The sequence below is a fragment of the Carcharodon carcharias genome, chromosome 11 (genome assembly GCF_017639515.1).
Source record: "Carcharodon carcharias isolate sCarCar2 chromosome 11, sCarCar2.pri, whole genome shotgun sequence".
Lineage (NCBI taxonomy): Eukaryota > Metazoa > Chordata > Chondrichthyes > Lamniformes > Lamnidae > Carcharodon > Carcharodon carcharias.
Window position 1 is genome coordinate 163,248,175 of NC_054477.1, and position 25,919 is coordinate 163,274,093.

Consider the following 25,919-nt stretch of genomic DNA (forward strand, 5'->3'; position numbering starts at 1 on the left):
CCCATGAAAAATAAAGACAAGTTGCATTGACAGGATTTGAACTCACTGCCCATCCTGTGCCACAATTGTTAACACTGTGACCAACAGGTTCTCCTGTTGCACAGTGCGAATATTCATACAGGAAAAACCATGGTGAGAAATTGTAGATGCCATTGATGAAAGCTGTGTTTTATTTTGACTTTACCTTCCCGTCAGTCTGGAGCATTCTTTTGAATTAAGGATGAGTTGAGACAAAAATAAGTGTTTCTAAAGTTTGATCTTCTCCAAATAGATATTGATGAATGTGCTGCGAACATGTGTACACATGGTTGTGTGAATTCTCCTGGCAGCTACATCTGTTTCTGTGACGGGAGGAAAGGCGAGAAGTTATCAGCCGACGGTCATAGTTGTCAGGTGAAGGAAGAAGGAACTTGCATTTATATAGCGCCTTTCACTACCTCAGAATGCCCCAAAGCGCTTTACAGCCAATGAAGTACTATTGAAGTCACTGTTGTGATGTAGGAAACATGGCAGCCCATTTGCGCACAGCAGGATCCCACAAACAGCAACGTGATAATGACCAGATAATCTGTTTTTAGTGATGTAGGCTGAGGGATAGATATTGGCCAGGATGCCAGAGTCAACTATTCCCATTTCAGCACACAGAGTACAACTGGACTCCAAGACCCTTTTTTATTCATTCATGGGATGTGGGCTTCGCTGGCTGGGCCAGCATTTATTCCCCATCCCTAATTGACCCTTGAGAAGGTGGTGGTGAGCTGCCTTCTTGAACCGCTGCAGTCCATGTGGTGTAGGTACACCTACAGTGCTGTTAGGGAGGGAGTTCCAGGATTTTGACCCAGCGACAGTGAAAGAACGGCGATATATTTCCAAGTCAGGATGGTGAGTGACTTGGAGGGAACTTCTAGGTGGTGGTGTTCCCATCTGTCTGCTGCCCTCGTCCTTCTAGATGGTAGAAATTGTGGGTTTGGAAGTTGCTGCCTAAGGAACCTTGGTGAGTTCCTGCAGTGTCATCTTGTAGATGGTACACACTGCTGTTACTGTGCGTCGGTGGTGAGTGAATGTTTGTGGATGTGCTGCCAATCAAGCGGTGGGATTTTCTGGCCCCATCCACTGCCAGGATTGTCCAGCCAGGCAGCTGAATCTCCTGCGCTGGGTCCCACCACGACTGTGCCGGAAAATCCCGGCCCCAGAACTGGTGTTCAAACTGGAGTGGCACTTACCTCTCCCGAATAGGGCTGCTAATCACTCCCTGCTAAGGCCCTTTAGGGTCTGTACCATGACCTCTATAATCAGGAAACAAATGGCATTCTCATCCCATTGACTTTGGCTACATTTGAACCCAAGCCCCCAGAGGTATAATCCCAGTGTGTCTAATACACAGTGTCCAGCTCCCTGTTCTGTTAGGAGCTGGCATGGGATTGGATGGTGTAAGTGATAATCCCCTTGATTCTACCACCTTGTGCAATATCAGTGAATGTGTCCTCTTGAGGAGTAGATTGGTTGAAAGCAAAACAAGGCAGTCTTCACAAAACCTGAACATCGATTGACTGACGTTTGTGAAAAGACATATCTGATTAGGCCAAAGCCCCATTGTAGGCCTTGGCAAGATGGCAGCCGCATCACGAATGACTCTGCTGGGTTTGGGTCTAGGATGTTCTGGGTGTCACTCCATGTGGAGGCTCCAGAAGCATCCAGTTTTTTGTTACACTTCCAATGGTAGGGAGCAGGTGACTTTACGCTAGTGTGATTTGCCTTTTAACCGTGATAGACACCAAAATGATCAGAGTCCCTCATGGCACCTTGTAAGAGGGGAAAGTCCTCAGAGTCACTCTGGTCAATTTCCAGGGACCACTGGCCTCACATTTGTTCATGTGTTTCTGAAATAAATATTTAATAAACAGGTAATTGGGCTGGCTATTACTGAGATAGTAACAATGTGTTATCAGTTATCAGTGTAGCTTCAGGGGGTGATAAGGGACAGTGTGAGTTGTACAATTTTCTGCTTGATTTAAGTTGCTGTGCTGTATGTGTCACACAAACAGCATCTCACCCTCAAACTCCTCATTGCTTGTGAGAAATTGCTGGATTTGCTCATTAGTTGCACATTAAACTCACTGCAGAAAGTTAGGACTGATAATTAATACATAAAGGCTCTTATAAAAATGTGATCTTTCTCAATCCAATGCTAATTCCTCTCATTCCTGCAGCTAGAAAATTATTCTTAGAGATTGAAAAAAAATCAAACTTGATTTTTTTCTTACTTTTCCTTCTGTCTCTTTTTTCTCTCTCTCTCAATTCAATTTTATTTTCCCTCTCTTTATTTCTCTTTTTGTTCCTGAGTTGATTCTAATTCACCTGATTTCCTTTTTCATAGTCCATCAGTTTCCTACTCAATCCATAAATCTAAGTGGTTAAGGAGAGAGACTGTTGGTCCTGTCGTTCACTGAGGTCCCAGATGCATTGGGTAACTGCACTGTTAGCTCACACTCCCAGCCAGTTACAGGACAAAAGATCTTGAGCTGAAGGGTGCAGGAATAAATCTAACTAACATGGCATGTTGCGAGAGGCCCAGCTCCCAGGGAGATCTCTGCCAATGAGCCAGGGCTTCAGGCAAAGTGCAAAGATTGGGTGAATCCCCAAGGTTTAGACGGTTTGCTTATGTGTCAACTTTGTAATTGTGGTATTGTCACTAGACCGGTACTCCAGACACCCAGGGTAATGCTCTGAGTTTGAATCTCACCACGGCAGATGGTGAAATTTGGATTCAATAGAAATCTGGAATTAAAAGTCTAATAATGACCATGAAACCATTGTCGATTGTCATAAAATCCCACCTGGGTCACTAATGTCCTTCAGGGAAAGAAACCTGCCATCCTTACCTGGTCTGGCCTACATGTGACTCCAGACCTACAGGAATGTGCTTGACTCTTAAATGGCCACTCAGTTGTATCAAGCTGCTAGAAAATCTAAAAGGAATGAAACCAGGTGGACCAACCGGCATCTACCTAGGCACTGGAAACAACAACGTCAAACTCAGCCCTATCAACCTGCAAAGCTCTCCTTACTAACATCTGGGGGCAAGTGCCAAAATTGGGAGAGCTGTCTCACAGACTAGTCAATAGACTAGACATGTTCATCCTCATGGAAAAGATAATGTCCCAGACTCCACCATCACCATCCCTGGGTATGTCCTGTCTCCCAGTAGAGATGGCGGCACAGTGGCATAGTCAGGAGGGAGTTGCCCTGGGAGTCTTCAACATCAACTCCAGACCCCATGAAGTCTCATGGCATTAGGTCAAACATGGGCAAGGAAACCTCCTGCTGATTACCACGTACCACCCTCCCTCAGCTGATGAATCACTGCTCCTCCATGTTGAATATCACTGGGAGGAAGCACTGAGGGTGGCAAGGGCACAGAATGTGCTCTAGGTGGAGACTTCAATGTCCATCACCAAGAGTGGCTCAGTAGCACCACTACTGACCGAGCTGGCCAAGTCCTAAAGGACACAGCTGCTAGACTGGGTCTGTGGCAGGTGGTGAGGGAACCAACAAGAGGGAAAAACATACTTGACCTCATCCTCACCAATCTGTCTTCCGCAGATGCATCTGACAGTATCGGTAGGAGTGATCACCACGCAGTCACTGTGGAAACGGAGTCCCGCCTTCACATTGAGGATACCCTCCATCGTGTTGTGTGGCACTACCACCATTCTAAATGGGATAGATTTCAAACAGATCCTAGCAACTCAACTCAAGACTGGTCAACCATGAGGCGCTGTGGGCCATCAGCAGCAGCAGAATTGTACACAACCACAATCTATAACTTTATGACCCGGCATATCCCCCACTCTAGCATCACCTCAAACCAGGGGATCAAGCCTTGTTTAATGAAGAGTGCAGGAGGCCATGCCAGGAGCAGCACCAAACATACCTAAAAATGAGGTGTCAACCTGGTGAAGCTATAACACAGGATTACTTCCGTGCCAAACAGCATAAGCAGCAAGTGATAGAGCTAAGCGATCCCACAACCAACGGATCAGATCTAAACTCTGCAGTCCTGCCACATCCAGTTGTGAATGGTGGTGGACAATTAAACAACTCAGTGGAGGAGGAGGCTCCACAAATATCCCCATCCTTAATGATGGGGGAGCCCAGCACATCAGTGCAAAAGATAAGGCTGAAGCATTTGCAACAATATTCAGCCAGAAGTGCCGAGTGGATGATCCATCTCGGCCTCCTCTGGAGGTCCCCAGCATCACAGATGCCAGTCTCCGGCCAATACAATTCACTCCACGTTATATCAAGAAACGGTTGAAGGCACTGGATACTGCAAAGGCTATGGGCCCTGACAATATTCCGGCAATAGTACTGAAGACTTGTGCTCCAGAACTTGCCGTGCCCCTAGCCAAGCTGTTCCAGTACAGCTACAACACTGGCATCTACCCGGCTATGTGGAAAATTGCCCAGATGTTTCATGAACACAAAAAGCAGGACAAATCCAACCCGGCCAATTACCGTCCCATCATTCTACTCTCCATCATCAGTAAAGTGATGGAAGGGGTCATCAACAGTGCTATCAAGTGGCACTTGCTTAGCAATAACCTGCTCACTGACGCCCGGTTTGGGTTCCGCCAGGACCACTCAGCTCCTGACCTCATTACAGCCTTGGTTCAAACATGGACAAAAGAGCTGAACTTCCAAGGTGAGGTGAGAGTGACTGCCCTTGACATAAAGGCAGCATTTGACCGAGTGTGGCATCGAAGAGCCCTAGCAAAACTGGAGTCAATGGGAATCAGGGGGAAAACTCTTTGCTGGTTGGGGTCATACCTAGCACAAAGGAAGATGGTTGTGGTTGTTGGAGGTCAGTTCATCTCAGCTCCAGGACATCGCTGCAGGAGTTCCTCAGGGAAGTGTTCTAGGCCCAACCATTTCAGCTGCTTCATCAATGACCTTCCTTCCATCATAAGGTCAGAAGTGGGGATGTTCGCTGACAATTGCACAATGTCCAGTGCCATTCGCGACTCCTCAGATACTGAAGCAGTCCATGTCCAAGTGCAGCAAGACCTGGACAATATCCAGGCTTTGGCTGACAAGTGGCAAGTAACATTTACACCACACAAGTGTCAGGCAATGACCATCTCCAACAAGAGAGAATCTAACCATCGCCCCTCGACCTTCAATAGCATTACCATCACTGAATTCTCCCCTATCAACATCCTGGGGGTTACCATTGACCAGAAACTGAACTGGACTAGTCATATAAATACTGTGATAAAAACAAAAAAATTGCGGATGCTGGAAATCCAAAACAAAAACAGAATTACCTGGAAAAACTCAGCAGGTCTGGCAGCATCGGCGGAGAAGAAAAGAGTTGACGTTTCGAGTCCTCATGACCCTTCGACAGAACTTGAGTTCGAGTCCAAGAAAGAGTTGAAATATAAGCTGGTTTAAGGTGTGTGTGTGGGGGGCGGAGAGATAGAGAGACAGAGAGGTGGAGGGGGGGTGGTGTGGTTGTAGGGACAAACAAGCAGTGATAGAAGCAGATCATCAAAAGATGTCAACGACAATAGTACAATAGAACACATAGGTGTTAAAGTTTTGATGATCTGCTTCTATCACCGCTTGTTTGTCCCTACAACCACACCCCCCACCCCCCTCCACTCTCCGCCCCCCACACACACACCTTAAACCAGCTTATATTTCAACTCTTTCTTGGACTCGAACTCAAGTTCTGTCGAAGGGTCATGAGGACTCGAAACGTCAACTCTTTTCTTCTCCGCCGATGCTGCCAGACCTGCTGAGTTTTTCCAGGTAATTCTGTTTTTGTTTTTTCATATAAATACTGTGGCTACAAGAGCAGGTCAGAGGCTAGGAATCCTGTGATGAGTAACTCACCTCCTGACTCCCCAAAGCCTGTCCACCATCTACAAGGCACAAGTCAGGAGTGTGATGGAATACTCCCCACTTGCCTGGATGAGTGCAGCTCCCACAACACTGAAGAAGCTCAACACCATCCAAGACAAAGCAGCCAACTTGATTGGCACCATATCCACAAACATTCACTCCCTCCACCACCGATGCACAGTGGCAGCAATGTGTGTACCACCTACAAGATGCACTGCAGGAATTCACTAAGGCTCCTTAGGCAGCACCTTCAAAACCCATGACCACTACCAGCTAGAAGGACAAGGGCAGCAGATAGATGGGAACATCACCACCTGCAAGTTTCCCTCCAAGTCACTCACCATCCTGACTTGGAAATATATCGGCTGTTCCTTCATTGTCGCTGGGTCAAAATCCTGGAACTCCCTCCCTAACAGCACTGTGGGTGTACCTACACCATATGGACTGCAGCGGTTCAAGAAGGCAGCTCACCACCACCTTCTCAAGGGGCAGTTAGGGATGGGGAATAAATGCTGGCCCAGCCAGGGACACCCACATCCCATCAATGAAAAAAAATTTGAAGACCTGGGGTAGTGCCAGACGGTCGGTGCTATTGGTCGATTATTGGGGACTGTTTGGGCGAAGTGGGGATTGGGGAACTGATGGGGGCAGTTTGATTTCTAAACGTCTGAAAGCGTGAAGGGCTCTGCAGCTTTTAATGGGAAGTTTATTTTTTGTCAGGAAATCCCCACATGTGTTGCCCTCCAGACCAGCAGGAAATCTGACATTCTAAACATGGGGGAACTCTTTGCTGGAATTCCTGTCGTCTACCTTAGATTCAAGATTCCTGCAGATGCTAGGTAAGGCTCTAATTAGTCCCACTTTCGTCCTCGTAATGTGACACAAGCTGATGGGCGAGGGGTTGATGTGATCACACTTTCTATCTCTGAACCACATGTGTTCACTTTTAAAACAAAACCACCCCATCCTCAATGGGTTAATTTTCAGTTCTTGTGCTCCTGGGTGTCACTCCAATCTCATCGCTGGTGGTTTATGAAAACACTTACCCGGTCTGGGCCTACACGTGACTCCAGACCCACAGCAATGTGGTTGACTCTTAAGACCCTCTGAAATGGCCTAGCAAGCCACTCAGTTCAAGGGCAATTAGGGATGGGCAACAAATACTGGCCTTCCCAGCGACACCCACATCCCTTGAAGGAAAAGAAGAAATAATCGTCTGAAGCAGAATTTTATTCCATTCTTACTGTCCTGATGAGTTCAAGCATTTCACTCAGCATTTGCTACTGGCCTTAGTGATACCCTTATCTATCTTCACTTCCACATTCAAGGAAATCCTAAAGTGCTTTATACACGTTTTAAAGTGTGGCTGGTGTTGTAATGTAGGAAATGTGGCAGCCATTTTATGCACAGCAAGATCCCACAAGCAGCAACGTGATGAAAAGTAACCAGTTCATCTGTTTTTGGTGATGATGGCTGAGAGAGGGGCACTGGTCACGATGCAACAACAACAACAACTGATATTTATATAACACCGTTAACATAATGAAATGTCCCAAGGTGCTTCACAGGAGCATTATAAACCAGAGTAAGAGACCGAGACACATAAGGAAATATCAGAGCAGAGGTAGGTTTTAAGGAATGTTTTTTAGGAGGAAAGTGATGTAGCAAGTCGGAGAGGTTTGGGGGAGGGTTTAATCAAGAGACCAGAATTGAAGGAGTGCAGATATCTCAGAGGGTTGTGAGACAGGAAGAGGTTAGAGAGATAGGGAGGGGCGAGACCATGGAGGGATTTGAAAACAAGGGTGAGAATTTTAAAGTCAAGACGTTGCTTGACCGTGAGCTGATGTAGGTCAGCGAGCACAGGGGGTGATAAGGGAACAGGACTTGCTGTGAGGTAAGACACAGGCAGCAGAGTTTTGGATGAACTCGAGTTTACAGAGGGCAGAATGTGGGAGAGCAGCCTGGAGTGTGTTGGGATAGTCGAGTCTAGACTTGGGGTGATTGTCCCCAATCTTCTTCCAGAAGTTCAGCTCACTGCTAATTGCTGCCATTTTCTCATGTTGTTGTACAGATTTGCGGCTGATTTCAACCTTCGGACCTATGACTCTGAAGGGGTTATATTCTACGCTGAAACCAATGAGAACAGGGCCTGGTTCCTGTTTGCTGTTCGGGGTGGAAAACTTGAAGTTCAGTTCAAGAATGAGCATGTACCCAAAGTGACAATCAGTGGGGGCCCATTAATCAATGATGGGACCTGGCACGCAGTAAGTTGTCATTGAATCTTACAATCCTACAGCATAGAAGGAGGCCATTTAGTCCATTGTGTTTGTACTTACTCTCTGAAAGAGCCAAACAGTTAGTCCCACTTTCCCGATAACGCTGCAAAATTTCTCCTTTTCAAGTATTTATCCAATTCCCTTTTAGAAAGGCGCTATTAAATCTGTTTCCACCGACCTTTCAGGCCCCACCTGCTCTCTTGGGTAGCAAAGACCCCATGGCATTATTTTGAAGAAGAGTAGGAGAATTCTCTACGGTGTCCTGGCCAAGATTTATCCCTCGCCCAACCAAAAATAAATTACCTGGCCATTAGCACTTTGCTGTTTCTGGGATCTTGCTGTGCACAAATGCCTGCAGCATTCCTACATTGCAACAGCGACTACACTTCAAAAAGTACTTTGTTGCTGTAAAGCAATTTAGGATGTCCTAAGGTCACGAAAGGTGCTGTATAAATGTATATTCTTCTTCCTATCATTGTCTCGGGCTGTTGTTAAAAAATGGCCCATCCCCATGTGTTTGCAGCCTTGTCTGGTGTTAGATGAAGATTCCGTTTCCTACACTAACAAGAGCTGACTGTGCATACACAGGAGTGAGGCGTGTGTCAACAGCAACTCTGACTTGTCTCCTCTGTGATTATATGTCTGGTCATGTCAAGAGTCGAATGTCACAGACTGGTTCATCTTTCAGATTTCTGTGGAGGAAACTCAGAGCAGTGTGGTGGTGAAGATCACCCAGGAAGCTGTGATCAAAATCAACAGTCCTGGCCGGTTGTTCTCCTTGGCTAACGGAACGACAGAGATAAAAATATCTATCGCAGGTTTACCCAGACAAGTGGACCGTATCCTTCCAACTGTAATCACTGTTTTATTGAAATGTTTCACAGCAGTTTTGTAAATGACTTTAAAGAGTAGCTATTGGTGTATGTCAAAGCTTCAGCCAATATTTAAATTACAGACTGGCAAAGGGGCTTGAAGAACATATGGGAAGGTGTTGCCTCGTCAATGAGTCTCCCAGCTAATTGGTCCTTTGTTATACTTTCGCATTGTAGGCCCATTTATTCATTCAAGGTCAATTACTCTCTTCCAGTAAAGTGCTTGCTTTAAAAGGAGGAAATCTTGTGAATTGCGAGTTAAGCAGGGCCAAGTATCAGGAGGTTATTTGTTACCATCCCAGCTGATGTTATGACTGGGCAAGTCAGATCCCAGAGGGAAACCTGTCTTGATAGATCCTAACTTTCTTTCACAAACTGTGGAGGAAAGTTACTGAACAAATTCACAGGAGTCTGCTGATGAACTTTTAAACACAAAGAATAAAACATTTAGTAAACAAGAAAAATGGACCATCTTACACCAAACGAAAAGGTTGGAAAGGTCTCAATACAAACACAAGAAAATTATTCAAATATTCACGATTCCCTCACCCCAGCTATATCCTTACAGACACATACAGATTCAGAAAGATAAAACAATTTATCTTATCTATCTTATACTCTAATATTCAGGGTAAACATACAGCACATGTGAGCCAACTAGTGAACTGTGGTCAGACACACCACACTCCAAAGTAAATGATGGATGTGACCAAAGCAGATTCTATGGATTTCTCAACAACCACCCAGACGCTTGTTACACCATGAGCCAACCTGAAACTCACTGAAACTCTGTCTTTCTCGTGAGCTTTACCAATCTTCACATTTGAAAGACTCGCCTTGGAATTCTCTCCGAATGTTGCTCCTATTCGGACTGCTTCAACAAGGATCCACCTCCAGGGTTTCAATCTCACCCTCTGAGATTCCTTTCCTCTTGGTCTCCGTAGACAATCAAGCTTCACCTTCCAAGCGCACTTACAGATCTTCAGCTGTGCCAAGCAGAACACCAGCACTCCAAAAGTGTGTCTTTACCCTTATGGCCCTCAGCATGGAGTCACCAACCTTCGGCGGCCCTCTTGGATCTTCTGGGTTTCTCTCAAGCTCACTGTGCTTCAAGTCTTGCTCCCTACAGTTCTTTCTTTAACTTGGAGTCCCTTTCTCTGCTCCTGGTGTTTATCTTGACTCAATGGGATCTGTCTCTGATCCGTGTCTTTGTTCCTGCCAGGGACTTTCTTCTGGGACCTTCTCCCTGACCCCCTCCCCGTGTCCTGCTCCCTGGGACACCTTCTCTCGAATGGCGCCCTGGTTCCAGGTCACATGACCTGTAGCTCCATGCCGTTTCACTTCTTTCCTTCGTTTCCTTCTGTGCAGACACGCGGGGCCAGTTCCTGGCCTAAAGACGGTGATATCAATGAACTGCACGTGCGTGGCCATTCTCCGGCTGGTACACGCCCAGAAGTGCCGAGGCCCACTGGGAACTGTAGCTCCTGAACTGCGACTCTCAAACTGAGCCGAAGGTAAGTATCAGAATTTGTTAAATATATCGCACAGAATTCACAAAGACTGGAGCGTGACGGTTAACGTGAGCTGAGTTATGGACAAGCTGATCACTGTGTATGTATCTCCCCCTCAGTGTAAATCTTTGTCCCACATATCAGAAACTTGTGCTGTGTCCCCTTCCAATTTCCATGCCCAGTTCCAAGATGAGTTTCTGTTACAGGCAGCCCTGTAGCAAGATCATTAACATTAACCCCATAGTGTCATAGAATGTCCAGCACAGAAACAGGCCATTCGGCCCAACTGACCAATGCTGGTGTTTATGGTCCACCTGAGACTCCTCCCACTCCTTTAACAAAAGCAGAAACCTGCAGGTGTTGAAAACCTGAAATAAAAACAGAAAATACTGGAAAAACTCAGCAGATCTGGCAGCATCTGTGGAGAGAGAAACAGAGTCAATGTTTTGAGCCCAATATGATTCTCCTTCCTCCCACCCCTCTTCATCTCACCTTGTCAACATATCCATCTAATTTCTCCCTCATGTGTTTATCCAGCTTCCCTTTAAATGTATCTAAACGATTCACCTCAACCACTCCCTGTGGTAGCGAGTTCCACATTCTCACCACTCTCTGGGTAAAGAAGTTTCTCCTGAATTCCTGACTGGATTTATCAGTGACTGTCTTATATTGATGGTCTCCAGTTTTGATCACGCCTTTTCTACATCGATCATATCAAACCCCAATATAATTTTAAAGACTTCTATCAGGTCACCCCTCAAGCTTCTCTATTCTCGAGAAGAGAGCCCCAGCCTGTTCAGTCTTGAGGTTAACAACCAGTTCACAGTAGAAGTCACTAATAGCATACCAAAAATACTAAATACTCAAGGGGCAAAAGTTGGGGAGGAAATAAATGCAATAACTATCACTAGAGAAAAAGTATCAGGGGAACTAATGGGGCTAAAGGCTGATAAGTCCCCTGGACCTGATGGATTCCATCTTAGGATATTAAAGGAAGTAGCTACAGGGATAGTGGATGCACTGGTAGTAATCTTCCAAGGATCCTTAGATTCTGGAGAAGTCCCAGAGGATTGGAGAATGGCCAATGAAACACCCTTATCCAAAAAAGGAGGGGGACAAAAAAGAGGTAACTACAGGCTGGTTAGCTTAACATCCTTCATTGGGAAAATGTTGGCGTCTATTATAAAGGATGTAATAGCAGAGCATTTAGAAATACATAATCTAATCAAGCAGAATCAGCATGGCTTCATGAAGGGGAAATCATGCCTGACAAATTTATTAGAATTCTTTGAGGAGGTAACAAGCAGGATAGATAAAGGGGAACCAGTAGATGTAATATATTTGGATTTCCAAAAGGTGTTCGATAAGGTACCGCACATAAGGCTACTTAATAAGATAAGAGCCCATGGTGTTGGGAGTAGTATATTAGTACATGCACAGAGGATTGGCTAACTAATAGGAGACAGAGAGTTGTATTAAGGGGGGCATTTTTGGGATGGCAACCTGTAACTAGTGGAGTGCCACAGGGATCAGTGCTGGGGCCACAATTATTTACAATATATATAAATGACTTAGATGAGGGAAGTGACTGTACTATCACCAAGTTTGTGGATGACACAAAAATAGGTGGGAAGGCAAGTGGTGAGGGTGACACAAGGAGTCTACAGAGGGATATAGACAGGTTAAGTGAGTGGGCAAAATCATCGCAGATGGAATATAATGTGGGAAAATATGAGGTTATGCACTTTGTAGGAAGATTAGATGAGCTGAATATTATTTAAATGGAGAAAGGCTGAAGAAATCTGCAGCACAGAGGGATTAGGGGGTCCTTGTGCATGAATCACAAAAAGCTAACATACAAATTCAACAGGTAATAGGGAAGGCAAATGGAATGTTGGCCTTTATTTCAAAGGTAATGGAGTCTAAAAATAGGGAAGTCTTGCTAAAACTATACAAGGCACTAGTTAGACCACACCTAGAATACTGAGAACAGTTTTGGTCCCCTTATCTAAGGAAAGATATACTGGCATTGGAGGCAGGCTAGAGGAGGTTCACTAGGTTGATCCTGGGTATGGAGGGATTTTCTTATGAGGAGAGGTTGAGTAGATTGGGCCTGTACTCATTGGAGTTTAGAAGAATGAGAGGCAACCTTATTGAAACATATAAGATTCCTAGGGGGCTTGACAGGGTAGATGCTGAGAGGCTGTTTCCCCTTTTGGGTGAGTCTAGGACCAGTGGGCATAATCTCAGAGTAAGGGGTCACCCATTTAAAACAGAGATGAGGAGGAATTTCTTCTCTCAGAGGGTAGTCAATCTGTGGAATTCTTTACCGCAGAGGGCTGTAGAGGCTGGTTCATTAAGTATATTCAAGGCTGAGATAGACAGATTTTTAATCAGGAAGGGAATCAAGGGTTAAGGGGAAAAGGCAGAAGAGTAAAGTTGAGGATTATCAGATCAGCTATGATCTCATTGAATAAGTCTTGCGATCTGTCAGTTCTGGTATCATCTTTAGGAATCATTTTTGCACTCTTTCCAGTGCCTCCGCATCCTTTTTTTGATATTAAGGCCAGAACGAAACACAGTACTCTGGGTTTGACCTAACCAAGGTTCTGTACTAAATTTAACTCTGCTTTGTATTCTGTGTTAGACATGAAGTTTGATTGAAAATACTTCTCTGAACACTGGCCCAACACAGTGTGGGAGAGGAAAGGTCAGATTCCAATTAAACAACTAATGATTCTGTGAAAGAGCTTAAAGTGCGCTCAGCGAAAAGAGAGGTCAGCCAGAATCTTCACAATAAAAGTCTAGCCACACATTTTTTGAGAAGCCCAGATTTGCACAAACTGTGAATGATGGAAGATATACAGGAACCAACAGGTTAAATTCCTCCAGACGGTGCGATAAGTATAATTGTTTCCTATTTTTGTTCCTGTTTTTCACTAACAGAGACTGAAGAATCAGGGTTGTTTAGCCAACACAGATTGCAGATATGGAGACAGAAGCCTGCACTCCCTATTCTCCAATCCACACTCCCTGCCTGCAGCCCTTTCCCATTCACTCGATTTCTCGAGGATTTACCTCTTTAGTATGAAGCAATTAGTGCCCCCATTTCCCGACATGATAGTTTCTCTTTGTCAGTGCAGTTTAGTGAACATCACTTACCATTGAGACAGAAGGATATGGGAGGGACTACCTCATGAAGCTGATACTCCAGTGCAGTACTGAGGGAGTGCTGCACTGCCTGAGGGTCAGTACTGAGGGAGTGCTGCACTTTCAGAGGGTTAGTACTGAGGGAGTGCTGCACTGTCAGAGGGTCAGTACTGAGGGAGTGCTGCACTGTCAGAGGGTCAGTACTGAGGGAGTGCTGCACTGTCAGAGGGTCAGTACTGAGGGAGTACTGCACTGTCAGAGGGTCAGTACTGAGGGAGTACTGCACTGTCTGAGGGTCAGTACTAAGGGAGTGCTGCACTGTCAGAGGGTCAGTACTGAGGGACTGATCCACTGTCAGAGGGTCAGTACTGAGGGACTGATCCACTGTCAGAGGGTCAGTACTGAGGGAGTGCTGCACTGTCGGAGGGTCAGTACTGAGGGAGTGCTGCACTGTCAGAGGGTCAGTACTGAGGGACTGATCCACTGTCAGAGGGTCAGTACTGAGGGAGTGCTGCACTGTCAGAGGGTCAGTACTGAGGGAGTGCTGCACTGCCTGAGGGTCGGTACTGAGGGACTGCTGCACTGTCAGAGGGTCAGTACTGAGGGACTGATCCACTGTCAGAGGGTCAGTACTGAGGGAGTGCTGCACTGTCAGAGGGTCAGTACTGAGGGAGCGCTGCACTGCCTGAGGGTCGGTACTGAGGGACTGCTGCACTGTCAGAGGGTCAGTACTGAGGGAGTGCTGCACTGTCAGAGGGTCAGTACTGAAGGAGTGCTGCACTGTCAGAGGGTCAGTGCTGAGGGAGTGCTGCACTGTCAGAGGGTCAGTACTGAGGGAGTGCTGCACTGTCAGAGGGTCAGTACTGAAGGAGTGCTGCACTGTCAGAGGGTCAGTGCTGAGGGAGTGCTGCACTGTCAGAGGCTCAGTACTGAGGGAGTGCTGCACTGTTGGTTTCAGATGTCTGCCTGTTGAGATCAACATAAAAGAGCAGGAGAATTCCTCTGGTCTCTTGCCCTGCGTTCCTCTCTCAAACAATACCACCATCCAGATCATCACTGGCTCTGGGATCTTGTAAAGGATGAATTTGTGGGAGGACAATTTAAGAGGTTAAGAGATGATAAAATGTATTATAAATGCAAATCTACATAGGAACATAGGACTTAGAAACAGGCATAGGCCATTCGGCCCTTCTAGCCTCCTCTGCCATTCAGTAAGGTCATGGCTGATCTGGTTGTGGTGTCAACTCCACTTCACCGCCTGGTGCCCATAACCCTCGACTCCCACGTCCGTCAAAAATCTGTCTAACTCAGCCTTGAATATGTTCACTGACCCGGCCTTCACTACTCTCTGGACAAGAGAATTCCGGAGATTAACCACCCTTTGAGAGAAAGAATTTCACCTGATCTCCATTTTAAAAGGCCGACCTCTTATTTTTAAACTGGGTCCCCTAGTTCTAGCCTCTTCCACGTGGAGAAACACCCTCTCAACATCCACCCTATTCAATCCCCTCAGCATCTTATGTGTTTCAATAAGATCACCTCTCATTCTTCTAAGTTCCAATGGATCCAGGCCCAGCCTGTCCGACCTTTCCTCATAGGATACGCCCTTTATCCCAGGAATGAGTCGAGGCTTTAACTTGGGTTTTTGAGGGTGTATTTATAAAATAACCTGGGGACATTGAGAGGTACAGATTGGGACTGGATGTTTTGATTTGATGTTTTTAATGAATCATGTATATCTGAATGTTTTCCACTGAATTGCACTGGGCTCAAGTTTTAGATTCTCCGTTTAGCCCTTCATACTAAATCTGGTATTTTCCTGGACACTATAAGCTATTGTGATTTGGAGTTTGAGCGAGAATGCCAGAGGTTGGGAGGTGAAATCCTGAACATAGAAAAGCTGTGAAATTCAATTCAGTAAATGTGTGAACGTCTGGCCGAGCAGCAGAGAGTGACCTTGAATGCTGTGGGATTGATGTAAATTTCCTGACTGGATGATGAGTTTCCTTCCTGGACGGAAAGCTGCTGGCCATACCTGATCTGGCCTGGACGCGATTCCAGTTCCACACCTGTGATTGGCTCAGTGCATCCTGGCAACAAGTGATGGGCAGTAAAGATCATTGCCTTGCCAATGTCACCCTCACCCTCAGCACAAGTAAAAACTGTGAATGTTCTGAAGCATTGAATTATATTCATCTCAGAATGAAGGTCCAGGGTCCCCAAACACTCTGGGACTAAGGGTTGTCTTGATTGACATCTCTTCAACCAACCCATTAAACCTCAACATTTTTGCAAATTAATCTCGGGATAATTCGGTGAATTGTCAGTAAGCAGCTGGGGTTCATCACTGAGCGAGGCTTGTTGAGAAATATTAGAACTGTTACTTATGCAAGAAAATAAAATGCTTTGGAGTATTTGCTCAGGATCATCTTTAAGACAGTCGAGTCCAATGGGCTCAAAGCACTTGAAGAAATGGTTGTAGAGTTTGTGGCTTATTTAGACTGAGATAAGATCAACTTGGAACCTTAATCAGGTTATATCGCAAACTGCATCTCATTGTGTAAGAGATCGTCATTAACCCCTGAAGCTCTGGGCTAAAACTGACTCTCCCTCCAGATGAATCCTCGGTTGGACGGGTGCATGCACGGGTGGAGCTGGATGCATCAAGGGTCTGCCGGAATCGAGGATGTTATTCAGAACATAAGAAGCAAACAGTGCTTTCAGAACGTGGGGAAGGGATCCTATTTCCCGGGCAGAGGACATGCTATGTTTCCATTCAACTATAGTAAGTGATACGACAAGCACTTGATTTCAGTGTCTTCTCCCAATGAGGAACCTCAATTCATGGGAGCATGGAATAAAAAAATTGGGCCAGAGGCCGTTGCTCATGAATTTTGACACAATTCATTGGCTGGAAAGGGCTTTGGGTCGTTATTAAGATGTGAAAGATGCTATGTAAATGTAGATTCTTCCTGTTACGATCTTCTAAGCACTTGAGTGACCAGAAAATCGGGAAATCGATTCCCAATTCTCCAACCTGTGCTCAAGAAGGCAATTGAAGTTTGCAAAAGCCACGATATCAAAACACTTCCTTTCTTCTTTCTAAAATAGTGCCTCTCTTGCTTGACTCTTTCAGATACGACAGAAGACACTGCTGGAGGCTGGAAGATTAAGTTAAATCTCCACATGCGTCCATCAAAAGACACTGGTGTGTTATTTGCTTTAGTCAGTGGAGAGAAGGTTCCTTTTTCACTTGCCTTAACTGATTCCAACTCAACACTAACAGTTAGAAAGCAGGTAATTTGCTTTAGTCAATATCGGACTGGCCAGTGGCAGCTCGAAAATCTTAGTTCAGCTTTTAAATATCCAGAAATCAAGCCCAGAGTAAAAGTGAGGCTCAACTGCTTTACTAATACCCTTTAGGGAAGGAAATCTGCCATTCTTAACTTGCCCTAGGCCCATATGTGACTCCAGTCCCATATCAATGCGATTGAATCCTAACTGCCCCCTGACATGGCCGAGCAAGCCACACCTTGGTGACTAAACTGTCCCTCCACCATCCTCCCAGGGCAGCAAGGGGATGGGCATGAATGAAAGCCTTGGCAGTGATCCCCGCAGACTGAGAATCACTGAAGCAAGGAAATTCCTTATGTTAGAATGGTTGGGCTCCTCGACATGTAACATTTCTGCCTCTGAACCAAAAGGCTGTGATTTCAATCAACACCCCAGAGACTTGAGCAAAAAATCTAGACTGACATTTCCCAGTATGGTACTGAGGGAGTACCGCACTGTCGTAGGGTCAATACTGAGGGAGTGCTGCACTGTCAGAGGGTCAGTACTGAGGGAGTGCTGCACTGTCAGAGGGTCAGTACTGAGGGAGTGCCGCGCTGTCAGAGGGTCAGTACTGAGGGAGTGCTGCACTGATGGAGGGTCAGTACTGAGGGAGTGCTGCACTGTCAGAGGGTCAGTACTGAGGGAGTGCTGCACTGTCAGAGGGTCAGTACTGAGGGAGTGCGGCACTGTCAGAGGGTCAGTACTGAGGGAGTGCTGCACTGTCAGAGAGTCAGTACTGAGGGAGTGCTGCACTGTCAGAGGGTCAGTACTGAGGGAGTGCTGCACCGTCAGAGGGTCAGTACTGAGGGAATGCTGCACTGTCAGAGGGTCAGTACTGAGGGAGCGCTGCATTGTCAGAGTGTCAGTACTGAGGGAGTGCGGGACTGTCAGAGGGTCAGTACTGAGGGAGTGCTGCACTGTCAGAGGGTCATTACTGAGGGAGTGCTGCACTGTCAGAGGGTCAGTACTGAGGGAATGCTGCACTGTCAGATGGTCAGTACTGAGGGAGCGCTGCATTGTCAGAGGGTCAGTACTGAGGGAGTGCTGCACTGTCAGAGGGTCAGTACTGAGGGAGTGCGGCACTGTCAGAGGGTCAGTACTGAGGGAGTGCCGCACTGTCGGAGGGTCAGTACTGAGGAAGTGCTGCACTGTCAGAGGGTCAGTACTGAGGGAGTGCTGCACTGTCCGAGGGTCAGTACTGAGGGAGCGCTGTACTGTCAGAGGGTCAGTACTGAGGGAGAGCTGTACTGTCAGAGGGTCAGTACTGAGGGAGAGCTGCACTGTCAGAGGGTCAGTACTGAGGGAGTGCTGCACTGTCAGAGCGTCAGTACTGAGGGAGTGCGGCACTATCAGAGGGTCAGTACTGAGGGAGTGCTGTACTGTCAGAGGGTCAGTACTGAGGGAGTGCTGCACTGTCAGAGGGTCAGTACTGAGGGAGTGCTGTACTGTCAGAGGGTCAGTACTGAGGGAGTGCTGTACTGTCAGAGGGTCAGTACTGAGGGAGTGCTGCACTGTCAGAGGGTCAGTACTGAGGGAGTGCTGCACTGTCAGAGGGTCAGTACTGAGGGAGTGCTGCACTGTCAGAGGGTCAGTACTGAGGGAGTGCTGCACTGTCAGAGGGTCAGTACTGAGGGAGTGCTGCACTGTCAGAGGGTCAGTACTGAGGGAGTGCTGCACTGTCAGAGGGTCAGTACTGAGGGAGTGCTGCACTGTCAGAGGGTCAGTACTGAGGGAGTGCCGCAATGTCAGAGGGTCAGTACTGAGGGAGTGCCACACTGTCAGAGGGTCAGTACTGAGGGAGTGCTGCACTGTCAGAGGGTCAGGACTGAGGGAGTGCTGCACTGTCAGAGGGTCAGTACTGAGGGAGTGCTGCACTGTCAGAGGGTCAGTACTGAGGGAGTGCCGCACTGTCAGAGGGTCAGTACTGAGGGAGTGCCCCACTGTCAGGGGGTCAATCCTGAGGGAGAGCCGCACTGTCAGAGAGTCAGTACAGAGGGAGTGCTGCACTGTCAGAGGGTCAGTACTGAGGGAGTGCGGCACTGTCAGAGGGTCAGTACAGTGGGAGTGCTGCACTGTCAGAGGGTCAGTACTGAGGGAATGCTGCACTGTCAGAGGGTCAGTACTGAGGGAGTGCTGCAATGTCAGAGGGTCAGTACTGAGGGAGTGCTGCACTGTCAGAGGGTCAGTACTGAGGGAGTGCCGCACTGTCAGAGGGTCAGTACTGAGGGAGTGCCACACTGTCAGAGGGTCAGTACTGAGGGAGAGCCGCACTGTCAGAGGGTCAGTACTTAGGGAATACTGTACTGTCAGAGGGTCAGTACTGAGGGAGTGCTGCACTGTCGGAGGGTCAGTACTGAGGGAGAGCCTCACTGTAAGAGGGTCAGTACTGAGGGAATGCTGTACTGTCAGAGGGTCAGTACTGAGGGAGTGCTGTACTGTCAGAGGGTCAGTACTGAGGGAGTGCTGCACTGTCAGAGGGTCAGTACTGAGGGAGTGCTGCACTGTCAGAGGGTCAGTACTGAGGGAGTGCTGTACTGTCAGAGGGTCAGTACTGAGGGAGTGCTGCACTGTCAAAGGGTCAGTACTGAGGGAGTGCTGCACTGTCAGAGGGTCAGTACTGAGGGAGCGCTGCATTGTCAGAGGGTCAGTACTGAGGGAGTGCGGGACTGTCAGAGGGTCAATACTGAGGGAGTGCTGCACTGTCAGAGGGTCATTACTGAGGGAGTGCTGCACTGTAAGAGGGTCAGTACTGAGGGAATGCTGCACTGTCAGATGGTCAGTACTGAGGGAGCGCTGCATTGTCAGAGGGTCAGTACTGAGGGAGTGCTGTACTGTCAGAGGGTCAGTACTGAGGGAGTGCTGCACTGTAAGAGGGTCAGTACTGAGGGAGTGCTGCACTGTCAGAGGGTCAGTACTGAGGGAGTGCTGCACTGTCAGAGGGTCAGTACTGAGGGAGTGCCGCACTGTCAGAGGGTCAGTACTGAGGGAGTGCCACACTGTCAGAGGGTCAGTACTGAGGGAGAGCCGCACTGTCAGAGGGTCAGTACTTAGGGAATACTGTACTGTCAGAGGGTCAGTACTGAGGGAGTGCTGCACTGTCGGAGGGTCAGTACTGAGGGAGAGCCTCACTGTCAGAGGGTCAGTACTGAGGGAATGCTGTACTGTCAGAGGGTCAGTACTGAGGGAGTGCTGTACTGTCAGAGGGTCAGTACTGAGGGAGTGCTGCACTGTCAGAGGGTCAGTACTGAGGGAGTGCTGCACTGTCAGAGGGTCAGTACTGAGGGAGTGCTGTACTGTCAGAGGGTCAGTACTGAGGGAGTGCTGCACTGTCAGAGGGTCAGTACTGAGGGAGTGCTGCACTGTCAGAGGGTCAGTACTGAGGGAGCGCTGCATTGTCAGAGGGTCAGTACTGAGGGAGTGCGGGACTGTCAGAGGGTCAATACTGAGGGAGTGCTGCACTGTCAGAGGGTCATTACTGAGGGAGTGCTGCACTGTAAGAGGGTCAGTACTGAGGGAGTGCTGCACTGTCAGAGGGTCACTACTGAGGGAGTGCTGCACTGTCAGAGGGTCAGTACTGAGGGAGTGCTGCACTGTCAGAGGGTCAGTACTGAGGGAGTGCTGCACTGTCAGAGGGTCAGTACTGAGGGAGTGCTGCAATGTCAGAGGGTCAGTACTGAGGGAGTGCTGCACTGTCAGAGGGTCAGTACTGAGGGAGTGCTGCAATGTCAGAGGGTCAGCACTGAGGGGGTGCTGCACTGTCAGAGGATCAGTCCTGAGGGAGTGCCGCACTGTCAGAGGGTCAGTACTGAGGCAGTGCCACACTGTCAGTGGGTCAGTACTGAGGGAGAGCCGCACTGTCAGAGGGTCAGTACTGAGGGAATGCTGTACTGTCCGAGTGTCAGTACTGAGGGAGTGCTGTACTGTCAGAGGGTCAGGACTGAGGCAGAGCTGTACTGTCAGAGGGTCAGTACTGATGGAGAGCCGCACTGTCAGAGGGTCAGTACTGAGGGAATGCTGTACTGTCAGAGGGTCAGTACTGAGGGAGTGCTGTCCTGTCAGAGGGTCAGTACTGAGGGAGTGCTGCACTGTCAGAGGGTCAGTACTGAGGGAGTGCTGCAATGTCAGAGGGTCAGTACTGAGGGAGTGCTGCACTGTCAGAGGGTCAATACTGAGGGAGTGCTGCAATGTCAGAAGGTCAGTACTGAGGGAGTGCTGCACTGTCAGAGGGTCAGTACTGAGGGAGTGCCGCACTGTCAGAGGGTCAGTACTGAGGCAGTGCCACACTGTCAGTGGGTCAGTACTGAGGGAGAGCCGCACTGTCAGAGGGTCAGTACTGAGGGAATGCTGTACTGTCAGAGGGTCTGTACTGAGGGAGTGCTGCACTGTCGGAGGGTCAGTACTGAGGGAGAGCCGCACTGTCAGAGGGTCAGTACTGAGGGAATGCTGTACTGTCAGAGGGTCAGTACTGAGGGAGTGCTGTACTGTCAGAGGGTCAGGACTGAGGCAGAGCTGTACTGTCAGAGGGTCAGTACTGAGGGAGTGCTGCAATGTCAGAGGGTCAGTACTGAGGGAGTGCTGCACTGTCAGAGGGTCAGTACTGAGGGAGTGCTGCACTGTCAGAGGGTCAGTACTGAGGGAGTGCTGTACTGTCAGAGGGTCAGTACTGAGGGAGTGCTGCACTGTCAGAGGGTCAGTACTGAGGGAGTGCTGCACTGTCAGAGGGTCAGTACTGAGGGACCGCTGCATTGTCAGAGGGTCAGTACTGAGGGAGTGCGGGACTGTCAGAGGGTCAGTACTGAGGGAGTGCTGCACTGATGGAGGGTCAGTACTGAGGGAGTGCTGCACTGTCAGAGGGTCAGTACTGAGGGAGTGCTGCACTGTCAGAGGGTCACTACTGAGGGAGTGCTGCACTGTCAGAGGGTCAGTACTGAGGGAGTGCTGCACTGTCAGAGGGTCAGTACTGAGGGAGTGCTGCACTGTCAGAGGGTCAGTACTGAGGGAGTGCTGCAATGTCAGAGGGTCAGTACTGAGGGAGTGCTGCACTGTCAGAGGGTCAGTACTGAGGGAGTGCTGCAATGTCAGAGGGTCAGCACTGAGGGGGTGCTGCACTGTCAGAGGATCAATACTGAGGGAGTGCTGCAATGTCAGAAGGTCAGTACTGAGGGAGTGCTGCACTGTCAGAGGGTCAGTACTGAGGGAGTGCCGCACTGTCAGAGGGTCAGTACTGAGGCAGTGCCACACTGTCAGTGGGTCAGTACTGAGGGAGAGCCGCACTGTCAGAGGGTCAGTACTGAGGGAATGCTGTACTGTCAGAGGGTCTGTACTGAGGGAGTGCTGCACTGTCGGAGGGTCAGTACTGAGGGAGAGCCGCACTGTCAGAGGGTCAGTACTGAGGGAATGCTGTACTGTCAGAGGGTCAGTACTGAGGGAGTGCTGTACTGTCAGAGGGTCAGGACTGAGGCAGAGCTGTACTGTCGGAGGGTCAGTACTGAGGGAGTGCTGCAATGTCAGAGGGTCAGTACTGAGGGAGTGCTGCACTGTCAGAGGGTCAGTACTGAGGGAGTGCTGCACTGTCAGAGGGTCAGTACTGAGGGAGTGCTGTACTGTCAGAGGGTCAGTACTGAGGGAGTGCTGCACTGTCAGAGGGTCAGTACTGAGGGAGTGCTGCACTGTCAGAGGGTCAGTACTGAGGGACCGCTGCATTGTCAGAGGGTCAGTACTGAGGGAGTGCGGGACTGTCAGAGGGTCAGTACTGAGGGAGTGCTGCACTGTCAGAGGGGCATTACTGAGGGAGTGCTGCACTGTAAGAGGGTCAGTACTGAGGGAATGCTGCACTGTCAGATGGTCAGTACTGAGGGAGCGCTGCATTGTCAGAGGGTCAGTACTGAGGGAGTGCTGTACTGTCAGAGGGTCAGTACTGAGGGAGTGCTGCACTGTAAGAGGGTCAGTACTGAGGGAGTGCTGCAGTGTCAGAGGGTCAGTACTGAGGGAGTGCTGCACTGTCAGAGGGTCAGTACTGAGGGAGTGCTGCACTGTAAGAGGGTCAGTACTGAGGGAGTGCTGCAGTGTCAGAGGGTCAGTACTGAGGGAGTGCTGCACTGTCAGAGGGTCAGTACTGAGGGAGTGCTGCACTGTCAGAGGGTCAGTACTGAGGGAGTGCTGCACTGTCAGAGGGTCAGTACTGAGGGAGTGCTGCACTGTCAGAGGGTCAGTACTGAGGGAGTGCTGCACTGTAAGAGGGTCAGTACTGAGGGAGTGCTGCACTGTCAGAGGGTCAGTACTGAGGGAGTGCTGCACTGTCAGAGGGTCAGTACTGAGGGAGTGCTGCAATGTCAGAGGGTCAGTACTGAGGGAGTGCTGCACTGTCAGAGGGTCAGTACTGAGGGAGTGCTGAAATGTCAGAGGGTCAGTACTGAGGGGGTGCCGCACTGTCAGAAGGTCAGTCCTGAGGGAGTGCCGCACTGTCAGAGGGTCAGTACTGAGGGAGTGCCACACTGTCAGAGGGTCAGTACTGAGGGAGAGCCGCACTGTTAGAGGGTCAGTACTGAGGGAATACTGTACTGTCCGAGGGTCAGTATTGAGGGAGTGCTGCACTGTCGGAGGGTCAGTACTGAGGGAGAGCCGCACTGTCAGAGGGTCAGTACTGAGGGAATGCTGTACTGTCAGAGGGTCAGTATGAGGGAGTACTGTACTGTCAGAGGGTCAGTACTGAGGGAGTGCTGCACTGTCAGAGGGTCAGTACTGAGGGAGTGCTGCAATGTCAGAGGGTCAGTACTGAGGGTGTGCTGCACTGTCAGAGGGTCAATACTGAGGGAGTGCTGCAATGTCAGAGGGTCAGTACTGAGGGAGTGCTGCACTGTCAGAGGGTCAGAACTGAGGGAGTGCTGCACTGTCAGAGGGTCAGTACTGAGGCAGTGCCACACTGTCAGTGGGTCAGTACTGAGGGAGAGCCGCACTGTCAGAGGGTCAGTACTGAGGGAATGCTGTACTGTCAGAGGGTCTGTACTGAGGGAGTGCTGCACTGTCAAAGGGTCAGTACTGAGGGAGTGCCGCACTGTCAGAGGGTCAGTACTGAGGGAGTGCCACACTGTCAGAGGGTCAGTACTGAGGGAGAGCCGCACTGTCAGAGGGTCAGTACTGAGGGAATGCTGTAATGTCAGAGGGTCAGTACTGAGGGAGTGCTGTCCTGTCAGAGGGTCAGTACTGAGGGAGTGCTGCACTGTCAGAGGGTCAGTACTGAGGGAGTGCTGCAATGTCAGAGGGTCAGTACTGAGGGAGTGCTGCACTGTCAGAGGGTCAATACTGAGGGAGTGCTGCAATGTCAGAAGGTCAGTACTGAGGGAGTGCTGCACTGTCAGAGGGTCAGTACTGAGGGAGTGCCGCACTGTCAGAGGGTCAGTACTGAGGCAGTGCCACACTGTCAGTGGGTCAGTACTGAGGGAGAGCCGCACTGTCAGAGGGTCAGTACTGAGGGAATGCTGTACTGTCAGAGGGTCTGTACTGAGGGAGTGCTGCACTGTCGGAGGGTCAGTACTGAGGGAGAGCCGCACTGTCAGAGGGTCAGTACTGAGGGAATGCTGTACTGTCAGAGGGTCAGTACTGAGGGAGTGCTGTACTGTCAGAGGGTCAGGACTGAGGCAGAGCTGTACTGTCAGAGGGTCAGTACTGAGGGAGTGCTGCAATGTCAGAGGGTCAGTACTGAGGGAGTGCTGCACTGTCAGAGGGTCAGTACTGAGGGAGTGCTGCACTGTCAGAGGGTCAGTATTGAGGGAGTGCTGTACTGTCAGAGGGTCAGTACTGAGGGAGTGCTGCACTGTCAGAGGGTCAGTACTGAGGGAGTGCTGCACTGTCAGAGGGTCAGTACTGAGGGAGCGCTGCATTGTCAGAGGGTCAGTACTGAGGGAGTGCGGGACTGTCAGAGGATCCGTACTGAGGGAGTGCTGCACTGTCAGAGGGTCATTACTGAGGGAGTGCTGCACTGTAAGAGGGTCAGTACTGAGGGAATGCTGCACTGTCAGATGGTCAGTACTGAGGGAGCGCTGCATTGTCAGAGGGTCAGTACTGAGGGAGTGCTGTACTGTCAGAGGGTCAGTACTGACGGAGTGCTGCACTGTAAGAGGGTCAGTACTGAGGGAGTGCTGCACTGTCAGAGGGTCAGTACTGAGGGAGTGCTGCACTGTCAGAGGGTCAGTACTGAGGGAGTGCTGCACTGTCAGAGGGTCAGTACTGAGGGAGTGCTGCACTGTCAGAGGGTCAGTACTGAGGGAGTGCTGCACTGTCAGAGGGTCAGTACTGAGGGAGTGCTGCACTGTCAGAGGGTCAGTACTGAGGGAGTGCTGCACTGTCAGAGGGTCAGTACTGAGGGAGTGCTGCACTGTCAGAGGGTCAGTACTGAGGGAGTGCTGCAATGTCAGAGGGTCAGTACTGAGGGAGTGCTGCACTGTCAGAGGGTCAGTACTGAGGGAGTGCTGCAATGTCAGAGGGTCAGTACTGAGGGGGTGCTGCACTGTCAGAGGGTCAGTCCTGAGGGAGTGCCGCATTGTCAGAGGGTCAGTACTGAGGGAGTGCCACACTGTCAGAGGGTCAGTACTGAGGGAGAGCCGCACTGTTAGAGGGTCAGTACTGAGGGAATACTGTACTGTCCGAGGGTCAGTACTGAGGGAGTGCTGCACTGTCGGAGGGTCAGTACTGAGGGAGAGCCGCACTGTCAGAGGGTCAGTACTGAGGGAATGCTGTACTGTCAGAGGGTCAGTATGAGGGAGTACTGTACTATCAGAGGGTCAGTACTGAGGGAGTGCTGCACTGTCAGAGGGTCAGTACTGAGGGAGTGCTTCACTGTCAGAGGCTCAGTACTGAGGGTGTGCTGCACT

At 49.2% G+C, this 25,919-nt stretch overlaps 1 protein-coding gene across 1 annotated transcript in view; it reads left to right on the top strand.

Moving 5' to 3' along the window:
* LOC121283942 (vitamin K-dependent protein S-like) overlaps positions 1-17,139 on the top strand; it is a 54,079-nt gene extending 36,940 nt beyond the window's left edge. The window contains exons 8-13 of the mRNA XM_041198737.1: positions 272-393; positions 6,628-6,746; positions 7,979-8,171; positions 8,872-9,036; positions 16,333-16,501; positions 16,853-17,139. Of these exons, the coding sequence (XP_041054671.1) occupies positions 272-393; positions 6,628-6,746; positions 7,979-8,171; positions 8,872-9,036; positions 16,333-16,501; positions 16,853-17,139 (1,055 nt within the window). The remainder of the gene's footprint in view (positions 1-271; positions 394-6,627; positions 6,747-7,978; positions 8,172-8,871; positions 9,037-16,332; positions 16,502-16,852) is intronic.
* The last annotated feature ends 8,780 nt before the right edge of the window (positions 17,140-25,919 follow it).